Genomic DNA, 13,146 nt, shown 5'->3' on the forward strand with positions numbered 1-13,146 from the left:
AGCAAATACTTCTCTTGACACCTGTAATTTCTAAAACCACTAAGAGCATTTTAATTAGAATTAATTTTTATTAAAATTTATATTAAATTATATAATTAATTACATAATTTGATCTATATTATATTTATTAAATTAACTTTATTAAGTCATTAATTTAAATAAAATTTAATAAATTTTTAAATATAAATTATAATTTAGTATAAATTAATTTTATTAAATAAACAATGATTAAATAAATTTAAATCAAACAATATTAATTAATAAAATAAATTTAAATCAAACAATATTAATTTATATAAATTTAAATTAATATATTGAATTATTTATATTTAAAATTTATTAAATTTTATTTAAGTTAATTTTAATAAAAATGTTCTTAATGGTTTTAGAAACTACAGGTGTCACAGAAGTATGTTATATAATCTGCTTTTTCTCTTCTCTGATTTCACCTACTTAAGCTAGAAACTTTTGATTTATCTTTTATCTTAATATACAAAAATTAAAAAAAGGTTTTGTTAAGCATTTCATCTTTTAAAAATTTATATTATTTTCTTTCTTTTTTTTGATCACATGTTTTTAAAAAATGTGTTTGTAAGCATTATTGAAGAGCCCAGAAAAGCAGGTAGATAAATAGTCCAGATATTTAATGATACATTCTTACAAATTAACTTTTACATTGGAAATGGTTCATGTGATTCCACTTTTGGTTTGACTCAAAAATACTCTTCCTTCTGGACATATTTAACTTCTAGAAAACTGAATTAATGTGAAATGACTTTTCTATAGAAATGAAAATAAGTAAAATGGATAGGTGTCATACTATTTGGATTAAAAGAATCTTAGAATTTACCCACTAAACTTCATGTTCAGGCCCTCCCCACTGTAATTTTCTTTTAGTAGTTTTACAATGTTTTCTTCTATAAACTAAAGAATTCACAACTTTTGCAACATTATATTTTGTTTTCATATACTCTAAATCTGAGATATATATATATTTTTCATATGGGTCGGATTTTTCTTCTTTCCTATTATTTAAATGTATCATTTTTATCTTAATACAATTAAATTTAACAAATATAATCATTAAAAAAAAAGAGGTTGGAGCTAATGGTTCACTAATGCTCCTCTGTACAGTTGCTCACAAAAGTACATAAGAATTGATTACTGCTGAGGATTACCTGATACACTGGAACAAAATTTTATAAACAAAAAGTGCTATAGCAAAGAAAACAAAAAAAATTTAAGTCCTATAGCAAAAAAACACACACACACAAAAGAAAAAAAAAGACAAATTACCTAGTATATATCTCGACTTTTTTTCTTTCTCTTTTTGTCTACAAATACATGACCTTGTTTTCCAAAAGGCCACTCTGTAAAAAAAGTACAAAGTGTTTATGGCTTCTTTAAAGTGCTAAATCATCTCTGGCTTGAGAATTACCTATTGCTTTAGAAGGTCCTGTAGTACAACTCTGGCGCTATTGTCCGGGGACACTGGCAATGGTGTAAAGGTGGGCATGAAATCTGCGATAGGTTTCAAAAGCAGATGCCCAGGTCCACCAGGTCCAACTCCAGCTAGGTTAACAAGTGGCACAGCTGCTGAACGTGGAGCCAAGAATGGACTCATGTCAGTTCTTCTACCAGCTCTGAATTCTGCTGCATCTAAATGATAAGATATGGGTTATTTAGTCTCTATCCATCACAAAGAGGTCAAATTGAAATAACCTTCTAAGATAAATAAGAGCATAAAGAAAGCTATCCCTATACTGTCAAGGAGATTAACATAGATACATGAGTCAATTTACCACATATAGACTTTAAAATTCTACTTCCATGGTAGTAACACTGGTGTTTAGCACAGTTTTTGGACTGTTCTTTAATTGTTTAGAAGGAGAGCACAAGTAGACGTTAATTTATAAACATTGATACTTATTTGCATTATGAAAATCTGATTAAAGTTTATTTGGTAACTTGGAACATTTTCTGGTTAAAAAACACAATGCTACATATGTGCTTTAGGTCTCCAGATCTGGCTCCATAATCATATGCTACTGGATTCTGGATCCTACAAGCAGAATCTATGAAATATATATACATGGTGAAGGAGAATAAGAAATAAAACTATTTATACGAATAACTAATGCTTTATTAAACATATTAATGCTGTTGCTTTATCCTTAATCAATAAGCTTTACTTACTAGAACAACAGCTTTCTAAATGGTGTTACCTATGTTGCAAGGCAAACTCTTACCCACCTAAAAAATAAAGGACTTGAGAATTTAAGATTTCCCAGTAATTAACAATGGTCATGAAAAATGCTGGTGCCCATATTGCAATAATAACAATTAGAATCGATACTAATTTACCAGAAGGAAAGATAATAGATGCATATATTACCTGATCATCTTTTAGATATTCAATTAGACTATATCCTATCAAGTTGGGCTGACACAATTCATTTTCACTGGAATAGGTATTTGGCACATGGTCTAATGTATTAGTGACTAGAATTCTGCTTTTACACAAGACCACTAACAAGTTCACAGCTTGCAGTTGCCACTTCAGCAATGGAAAACTCAAATACATCGGGCCTCCTAACACAAAGAAAGTACTAAGACAAATTCATTAAATCTAGTTGTTATCAAGTACTCCTGGATCCCCGAGCTAGATTTTCCTGTGAATGACAACTTCCTAAACTGGAAGGCTTCTGATATTATCTACTAAGCTCTGACATATTTCTTAAATTTGCTTTAATTCATGCAAATACTATTATCAGTTCATCATTGGCTTGTGTCCCTGATCAACACCAAGCAAGCCGGTTCCAAAGTGATAAAAGAAAGACAGAGGGTATAACAGGGGGAAAGGGAGAGGGAAGAAGAACAAAGTAGAGAGAGGGAGGGGAAGACCTTGCCATAAGGAATTGAGAATCTCCTTCAAGATGCTATAGTCTAGTGTAACCAAAAAAAAAAAAAAAAGTTTTCAGTATTGTCTATACCTCTTGTAATTTTAAATGACTTTTAAATGACTTTTAAATGAATTTTAAATGACTTTTCACTGAATTTGGTAGTCAAACCTAAACAAAAAATAACTTTTATCAATGGAAAAATTTTATATAAATTTTATTTATCTTTCTATAAAAGTTTGGAAAAAATGAGAAGAAAAAAGTTCAAAAAGTAAGAGATATTTGTTCATATTAAGCTTTTAAAATTCTATAAATAATTTTATCCAAATTTAAGTATATGGTATGTGATACAAACTAAAGAGTACATAATAACATACATCTTTAATCTACACTAAAATGTACATCTATATTAAAATATAAAAACTTCAGAAAGATCTTCCAATAAAAAATAGTTTAATGAATAATTCAATTTCAACTCAAGAAATTTTTCTACATGTCAATACTGGTAATATGAATATAAGATCCTTAGAATATAGTGAGATAGAAAATATGTACACATGTCTATAACTACCATCCATTTGCTTCCAGGTGCTTTATGAGTCAGTTTTCTGACCTGATCTTATACATATGCCAAGCGACACTTCGATTTTCAAAGGGAAAAAAAAAGCTACACATCTGACTCTGATTAGTAATAAGCACCATTAGTGAGAAAGGCAAACAATTTAACAGGCAAAAGTTTTAACCAGTTCACCATCATTTCCAGAAGAATGATTCAAAGAGGCTTATGTAAAGAGAGAATTATTCTGAAATACAAAGGGAAAATATTTCATACTATTTAAATTAATCTAAGCCAATTAAATATCAGACTGCTACAATATATAAAGCCTTATTGGAATTTTGAAAGCAGTATTAATGTTTTTAAAAGCACTAAAAAATTAGTTAATATCACTAAAAGCAAAATCATCAGTTAGACATTCTATTTTTCACATTGAGAAAAAAATAAGTATTTGCATTTACCTTTAAAACTTCCTGGTACATTTGCACCTTGCTCTCTCCTTCCTGGTGAGTCTAGACATTTCATGGCATGAGCAGAAAGTTTTGGTGGTGGAACAGACGGATGAGATTCCGTTTCCAGAAATTTAACAAAAAGTTCTGAAAAAGACTAAGAAAAAATCTTTTGGTTACATTAGACTAGATAATAAAATTACATTTACTATAACTAAGAAAACATACCAGCTATTTTAATTAAAAATTGATCATGCTATGTCAATCTTTCTCTTTTTTTAACAAATCAGCTTTATGGACAAATGAAAATGCAGCACTTTAGATACATTGTTTTTACAGAATTTTTTATAATTCAGTAAATAATCTTTGTGACAACACCTGTTTCAAACACCTTACTGTCAGATTTAGCTAACTAAGTGCCATTAATGACACTTAGACGTCAGTCTTTTTTCTTATTTTTTTTCCCCCCTGTGGAGGTGGGGATTGAATCCAGGTGTGCTTTAACCCCCTTTTAATTTTTTTTAAATTTTGAGATAGGGCCTTGCTGAAGCTGGCCTTGAACTTGCCATTCTCCTGCCTCAGTCTCCCAAGTCACTGGGATTATAGATGTGTAACAGCAATGCCTGGCAAGACATAAAATTTTATCAATGGAAAACATTCATTAAAAATAAGTCCCCTTTTTCCAGCAGTACTGGGGACTGAACCCAGGGCCTCATGCATGCTAGGCAAGTGCTCTACCAGAACCCCCAGTCCTTAAACATGATTTCCTAAACTAAGATCCAATCAATAGGGCTGGGGATATAGCTCACTTGATAGTGTGCTTGCCTTGCATGCAACAAGGCCCTGAGTGTTCAATCCCCAGCACCAAAAAAAAAAAAAATGCAATCAATGAATAATAGCAAAAGATTAGTAACATGATCAAGTTAAAATAATATTGTAGCATATATCTTTCTTTTAGATTAAATTCTACGTCATCCAAATAAAACAGGGTCTTCCTATTTTTGTGTCCTTTTTATTACAAAAATAAAAGCCCTATATTCTATAGTGCTACTTAATTCAATTAACATCCACCTAAAGTCTACTGTATACCAGGCACGAAATCTTTTCATTTTTGTTAACTGCCTGCTCCTACCAGAATGTTAGTTTGTTCAGGGCAGATACCTAGTCTATCAGCTTTGCAGATGTATCCCCAAAGCTTACAAGTTTGGTATACAACAAATATATGATATTTACAGGTGGTCAGTAAATATCACTGGCTCAAGATCTTGAAACATACATATGTGAATATAATAAAGATTCGGCATTTATGAATGTTGTTATTTCATGGCGGCAGCATGATCAAACAAAGAAATGACGGCTGGGGATTTGGCTCAGCGAGAGCGCTTGCCTAGCATGATCAAGGTCCTGGATTTGATCCCCCAACCACAAAAATACACAAAGAATGCTTTAATACTTTGAAAAATAAAAGAACTGAATAAAAAGTTAAAATGAAACCTATATGCAAAATAAAGTAGTTCAAACTGGCCTATCATCCTTACAAACCTCACTGGATCTGTTTCCACAACTCCAAAATAAAAAAGAGTTGTATGAAACAACCCAAAGAATAAATCTGATTCTTTGCAAATGAGTGTGATATACAATCATTTCACCATTCATATTCCACAAGAATAAAACTGATTCTTACACTATTAAGCACAGATTGTTGATTTGGTCTCAGAGGTGTGTTGGGGACACTTTTTGATCCTCCTCCAAGCCAACTAGTCATCCACTTTGTAACACCACCGTAATCTTCATTCAACAACTGCAAGATTATTTTAAAACAAAAATATTATCAATACAAGTAAAGAAAAATATGAATTGCTTTCACATGATTTCAACAAATCATGCTTTCTAAGTTTGGTTCCAAGTAAATATTTCCTAATACTGACAGAGGCCACAAGTACAATAAAATGTCATGCCAAGCACCCATAAAGGTTTGGGGGATTGTTAGATCTTAAAATTTCAGTACAGTAATAAAAAAGTTGACTTATAAGTTAGAAAATGTTTAAACTAATACAGTGTAGGATAAATTGAGAAAATTAGTTTAAGTTAAATATAATAAAAGGAAACAATTTTCTACAATGGTATTCTTTTAGTTATAAATGCATTCAGAATAGCTTTTACTGTCCAGTTACCTGCTCCATTTCCTCCTTTTGAATGTCCAGGATGCTTCCCATTAACTGTAACACTTCATGACGTTTACTCTTTGGGGTATGGAAATGACCAATAAAAAGGTTTCTCATGAGGACTCTATGAAAATAAAGGCAGAAACAGCTCAAGCCATCTCCACATGGAGTGTACCCAAACACTAGACAGATAAACATTTAATTACACTTAAATAATTATATTTAATAACAAAAGACTGAACAATAAAATACATTAAATTAGCTTTTTTAAAAATTTGACAAGTTTAATTCAGAATATTTCTAACAATCCAAAATGCATGCCTTTTAAAACATCATTTATGAGTCGCCCATTTTCTTTAACCCAATGATCACCCGAGGAGGTGCCTTATTAGTGACGCTCAGTGCCTGACTGGACTGGCGCTCACCTGAAGTAGACAAGTAAGTGGCAACAACTGTTCTTGTGTTTATCTATTATATTTCTCCATTCACATTTATCAAAACATTGCTAATAATAATTTTAAGAATATTAAATATTATTGCATATATTCCTAGACTTAATATGTTTGAGCAAGATATGTTCAACAAATTATACTTTTTAAGTCTGGTTCTTGTAAATATTTTCTAATACTGACAGAGATTAGAAATACAATAAAATGTCATGCCAAGCACACATAAGTTTGGGGGATTGTTAGATTTTAAAATTTCAGTAACATATACAAGGGAACTGACATTTAAAGACAATAAAGGGAGAAAAAATAGTAAAAGGAAATTTTTTTCATTTTTAAGTACTTCACATTGGGGTGATGTTTTAACTCTTCCATATGATTTTAAGAAAAAGAACATGTTGGGGAAAATATACTTAAAAAAAAAAAAAAAAAAAGGCAAGTTATTCTATTGACCCTCATTTAAAACTACCTCACTCTTTGCCCAGGGATGGAGCCGGAAGAGGGGACGTCCTTGTGGGGGCTGCAGAAGCTGCACCCCCCTCCCCCAAGCTGGGCGTGCAGCTACTTCACAAAATAATTGATGGCTTCTGTGGTCCAGCTTATCCTCTCTACCAGGATTACCACAGTGTTTGGGATTCAACAGAATGGATGAATGTTTTAGAAAATGTTACCAAAATCTTTAAAGCTCTAGTTGGTAAAAATTTATCCGATGAAGAGACACTTCAGCAATTGAATCATTTGAATTCATCTCATCAAGAAGCTATCATGAAATGCTTGAAAAGTAGGAAAGATGAAATCAAGCAAGTTCTTTTAAAGGAAATAGTCGATATTTCTTCTGCACAGTTACAGGATTTTGATTGGCAGTTAAAGCTTGCACTTTCTAGTGACAAGATTGCTACTTTACAAATGCCACTCTTAAACCTTCATCTAGATGTAAAAGAAAATGGTGAAGTAAAACCATATTTGGTTGAAATGAGTAAAGAAGAGCTGCAGAATCTAATAAACTCCTTGGAAGCAGCTAATAAGGTGGTTCTGCAGTTGAAATAACAAGAAATAATGGCTACCAATGCTATCAGATGTCACTGCAACACTTGATATGGCAGAGTGAATGCTGTGTGTTCAAGACCTCTGAGATGTATTGACTCTACACCAGGCTGAGAGGGCAGCAGAGCTGAGATTTGAAAGATAAAAGTCTACCAGCCTCCCTAAGGAACAGGAAATTACTTAGTAGATAGGAAAAAGATAAAATGAAAGATGAAAAAGATGTAGTTGCAGTTTATATTTTCATAATGATTGTTTTGTCTCATTTATTAAATATTTGAGAAATCTGTGTAGATAAAATTTTATTGAAAAGTAAAAGTAGCTTATAAAGTAATGTAAACATGCAGAAGCACAACATACTTGAATATTGTTTAAAAATGACTAGAAAAGACATGTATTATGGATATATAATTAATTTGTGATATTTAAGAATAACTTTTTAAAAGAATATATAAACTGCATTTATAACTCAGGAGATTTCATATCTTTCTCATATTTCAAAGAAAAGATTATAAAATTTTTTATAAGATTAAAAAATTTCTTAGAGAAAAGTCTTTATCAGACGTGAAAAAACAATTCAAAATTTATGTGAATTTTTAGATTCTATGATCTAAAATCTGGAACACACAGAAATGAAAATAACATTGCTATTTCTGCATTTCCATGTCTGGTTGGGAGACTGTGTTCTGATTAGATGTCATTGTGTAGTGTATATATTGTTACTGGGGTATCAGGTAAGACTGACTATATATAGGTCCGTTTTGTTATAAATTCTTTTTTTTTGAATTTTTAATATTTATTTTTTAGTTTTTGGCGGACACAACATCTTTGTTTGTATGTGGTGCTGAGGATTGAACCCGGGCCGCACACATGCCAGGCGAATGCGCTATCGCTTGAGCCACATCCCCAGCCCCTGTTATAAATTCTTAATAATGAACTTAACACTTTTGGATGTTACAAATTACATTGGAAACCAGAAAATTTTTAACCTCAGCTAACTTTAAAAATAAGTGTTCTAAACAAATAAAAAGTGTCATGTTTCCAAAAAAAAAAAAAAACTACCTCACTCATCTCAACATATGAGAAAAAGAAAAGACTTCTTAAAAATCTAGTCATATTATAAAGATCTACATTTATAAGTTGTTTTTACCATAAAAGCAATCTCTATAAAATATACAAATGTTAAAAGGCAAAAGCTTACTTGTCTACTTTTCCTTCTGTGCTGTTTACCAAATTCGTCAATTTCTTTTGGGCATCGTCCAACATTTCTTTTCGGAGCTCATCTGGTTTAAAATATATGAATAAAGATAGCTATTAACTGATTAAAATAGTTTGGGCAGACACATAATGATACTTATAAGGTCTTTATTATGAACTTTGAAAATACACCCTATTCTAATTGGGAATATTCAATTACCTCCATCTCATCTGTGGTTTAGGAATCCAGGCTCTCTAGGAAATAAGCAAGAAGCCCGGGAATGCATTATTCCATATGGTTTCCCCCAATAAAATATCTGATTCCTTAAAAAAATTTTTAAAACTCACAAAAGATTTCCATCCTCTAGAAACTTAATATCAAAGAAATTTTATCACTATTTCCTTGCACGAAACATTTCCAGAGCAACTCTTATTTAATAGGAGGAAATAGAAAGATCAATTTCGTATTTTTCTATTTTCCTGGCTGGATTCTGGTTTTGGTGAGTTGAGTAAGAGTTCTGCACAGCTAAGTCCTTGGCTCAAGACACAGTTGATAGAACAGGGCAAAGTATTCAAGGGTAAGGAAATCATAAAATACAATTCAGACCATTACAACAGTTTATGACTGATTTAGAAGGATGCTTGGACTATTTTTAAATTCTTATTTAAAAAGTAAGCAAAATCTGGGCTGGGGTTGTAACTCAGTGGTAGAGTGCCTGCCTACCACACGTGAGGCACATGCTAATCATAACACAGGGCCAAGGATTCCTGGACTAAGAAATTCGCAGTTGAACATGGAGTTTATACCTGTTACTTCGAAAGTGGATCGTGTGAGCTGAAAGAGATGCTTACTAATTGTAAGGAAGATTACATGTTTTCATTTTGAAAGAAATGAAGAGGAGACCACTTTGTAACAGAGCTCTACTTCGCAAATCAGGAAACACATCCAATCACGAGTCTCTGACCTCTTTCCACAAACCTAGTCTATCGACTTATGCATTTTCCCAGCAGTAGCTGTATATAAGTTCCCTTATCAGATACATGACTTGCAAAAATTTTTTTCCTCATGTATGGGTTACTTCTCTTTGTTAATGGTATCCTTTGAACAACAAAGGTTTTAATTTTGATGAAGTCCAATTTATTTATTTTGTTGCTCGTGCTAAGATAGTATTCCTTACCCAGACCATGAAGACTTACTTCTGTCTTAAAGAGTTTTACAGTTTGATTTTAAAATTTAGGTCTTTTTTTTTTTTTTTTCTGTTAAGAGGTGGTTTAACAATTCCAAACACAAAATTTCTCATCAGTTTTTAAAAGCTATTTACAAAAAGTTTCAATTCTACTACTTTTACTTTTAAATATATCAAGCACTTCTCTAAATATATAGAAGGACTAGATATTCCACATAAGACCCTGTCCACTATTCACACAGCACTGGTAAATAAAATTGCACGCATAGCAATGGTTAAATATGAGGTATCTTCTAATATGACCATTTTGTCCTTGAACCTCTCCCTCCTCATTTCCTTCTATTTTCAGTCCAGTGGACAAGTACAGGCATATGTAACACTTAGAGATGGTCGAACAAATCCATATCCAAAAGTCTTTTTACAGAGGACAAGCTTTCCTATGAATTTCAACAAAAAACGTACAAAATGTTCTAATTTTACTAACTACTTAGTCATACACTGGCAACCTCTTTAACATCTAGAGACTAGATGTTACAAAATTGGGACTTATTTGTCCATTATATACACTATATACACAGCAAAAACAAAATGCACAAAACATAGAAAACTGATGTCTGAAAATGTCCAAATATGAACACACTAACCTTTTGCAATTGCTTCCCTCCCACCTCCTCCACATCACTGAGCAAATACAGACAGTACTATACCGCTCACAGAGGTGGTTTAATAGTTCCATTCCCAAAAGACTATTTCATATGAATTTTAGCAAAAAGATATTTACAAAGTGATATTTTACTACCTNTGCAATTTGGAAAAACCACAAACTGTTGCAAACAGTTAAACTGCAAACAGGTCGCCGCCGCCATCAGGTCATCCATCTGGGTGGCAGGTTCACCAGCCCTTCACAGCCAGGGCCAGCCAGTGGGCACTCGCAGCAGGAGCTCCGGGGATCTGCAGGAGAGGCTGCGTCCTGTCCTCGGGCCCCCCAGCGCACCCACCGGCCTGGGGCCTGGGGTCCCAGAGGGCCCGGGGGAGCAGGCCGCACTCCCGTTTCTCACCACGCTCTCTAAAAATTTAGGTCTTGATCCATATTCAAGTTCATTTTTGTAAAGAGGCAGGTGTGGGAAACCAATCTTACTGAGTCATACTTCCTGGCTGGGTGCTGAGGTGCTCGGTCACAGAAATGTGGCAGAGCTTTCCCTACCCTTCTTGGGTTCGAGGGTCGGTGTCTCGTGCATGGGTGTGTCTTGCTACAGCCCCATGGGTGAAGCTATACTCACCTGTTCCTTTGTAATATATATAACCCTTTGCCCTATTTAGGATAGAATCTTCCATGGAAGTGCCTTGTGTGTGTCCCCTTCTCTTACTGTGCCCTTGGGTGTGGCCAACCCAGGTGTCAGTCAACCTGCTGACAGTGGACATCATGAAGATAGACTCAGCCCCCTGAAACCTGGCCCCTTGCCTCATTTGAATAACTTCTCCTCAGTAAAAGGGGTCAGCACGTGCTCTCTCTCTCTCTCTCTCTCTCTCTTCCTGCGGACGCTTAAGGTCAGAGGAGCCGTCACAGCGACCCCAAAGAAAAAGGTATTTTGTGTCTCTTGTGTGGTTATTTCATGCAGCCCAGTTAGCCCAGTTTTCCTGGAGTGACCCCTGAGCCTTTTAGTCGCGAGAACAGAAACCCGGCAGCAGGAGGTCAAGGGTCTAACTTCATTGTTTTCTTCAGGAATATCCAATTGATCCAGGACCACATGGTGAGAAAAAAAAAAAAACACTATCCTTTTTGGAACCCTTTTCAAAAATCAACTGACCTTGGATGTGAGGGCAATCTGGCCACAACATCTATCACCCGCATTGATCACCAGGGCCGATCTGGCTGGCTAGGCGGTTGTCCCTTCCCCTCTCACTACTCCTCGTGCATCCCTCCTGAACAGTTGAAGAGGACAACCTTCTCCAATAGAGGAGGACCATTCCTTAGTCAAGGGTATAGAGTAGTTGAGCTCCCCTGCTAGAACCTCCAAACACACTCTCAAAAATCAACTGACCATAAATGTATGGTATATTCCTGGCTCATTTCTACACATTTTTTCTTCTGCCTGGAAAGCTCTTTTCCATCAGTACTGCCTATTAACTCCTGCTTACCCTTCATATTGCAGTTCGCAACTCACTTCCTCAAGAAGCTTTCTCTGGCCTTACAGATTAGGTCTGGCTGTGTTATGCCTTCATTCTGTCCTATACAAAGCCTAAAATTCTCATTTAACAATACCTAAATACAAATATAAAATACCAGTTTAACTGTTTGCATCAGTTTGTGGTTTTTCCAAATTGCAAAATACCATCATGTAAATAGGCTAACTTTATCAAAGTGGAGGCGGTTGCCATAACTATATTATAAAAGCAAGGTTTGTGTTTGGAAAATCTACTATAAACTTCTCCTTTCCTATGTTTCCAAGGAATTTAAACTTGGATTTAAAAGGGGGAAAGGAAAAAGGGAAGAAAGTACTCTTTATTAAAGTAAACTTGCTAATCTGGGCAACATTTTATTTTAGATCCTTTATCTGTGTATGAATTCTATGAGCATGTGATTGCTTTTGGGGCCTTTTCTTGCACTACTTTTTTTTTTTTTTTTATTCTCATTGTTATTTCTGATACTGGAGCTTAAGCCCAGAGTTACTTTACCACTGAGGTGCGTTCCCCAGCCCTTTTTATTTTGAGACAGGTTCTCACTAAGTTGCTCAGGCTGGCTTGAATTTGTGATCCTCCTGCCTCACCTTCCTGTGGTGCTGGGATTACAGGCGTGTGCCATTGTGCTTGGCTCTAACACTACATTCTGAATGGGAAGAGAATTCTTGACTCTTCAGAGGAAGAAGAGCAAATAAGTAAGTTAACCTCATTACTGTTCTGACTTAACCATCCCACCCACAAGCTGCAGAAGGAGCCTGAGTGAAGATGGGCAGGGTCTTCTCATCTGTTCTCCTCTGCTCCTCCCCACCGGTAAAGAGAGGGAGCAGAGAAATAGAAGTCAAACTTCATTGCCCTGTTCTTCTCTGAAATTTCCCTTCTCCTAGCTACTTTCTCTATAACTAATAATTTTATGCCAATTATTTGTCAAAATGATAATAATTTGGGTATACTGGGTCATATTTATCAAAATTATTTAAATCTGTATATTTTTTATTGATTTAATGTAGTCACTAAAGACTTAAAC

The 13,146-nt window shown here is 34.1% G+C and overlaps 1 protein-coding gene and 1 pseudogene across 2 annotated transcripts in view; one reads left to right on the top strand and one right to left on the bottom strand.

Moving 5' to 3' along the window:
- Positions 1 to 623: 623 nt before the first annotated feature.
- Positions 624 to 13,146, bottom strand: part of Trip11 (thyroid hormone receptor interactor 11) — a 64,768-nt gene continuing 52,245 nt past the window's right edge. For both annotated transcript variants that reach the window (XM_048799213.1, XM_015494851.2), the window contains exons 17-21: positions 8,759 to 8,840; positions 6,080 to 6,194; positions 5,590 to 5,706; positions 3,918 to 4,062; positions 624 to 1,659 (exon numbers count right to left, since the gene is read on the bottom strand). In XM_048799213.1, coding sequence (XP_048655170.1) covers positions 1,439 to 1,659; positions 3,918 to 4,062; positions 5,590 to 5,706; positions 6,080 to 6,194; positions 8,759 to 8,840 — 680 coding nt within the window. In that variant the 3' untranslated portion in view covers positions 624 to 1,438. The remainder of the gene's footprint in view (positions 1,660 to 3,917; positions 4,063 to 5,589; positions 5,707 to 6,079; positions 6,195 to 8,758; positions 8,841 to 13,146) is intronic.
- LOC107149948 lies at positions 6,439 to 7,812 on the top strand (annotated as a pseudogene).

This window comes from Marmota marmota, unplaced genomic scaffold, assembly GCF_001458135.2.
Source record: "Marmota marmota marmota unplaced genomic scaffold, marMar, whole genome shotgun sequence".
Lineage (NCBI taxonomy): Eukaryota > Metazoa > Chordata > Mammalia > Rodentia > Sciuridae > Marmota > Marmota marmota.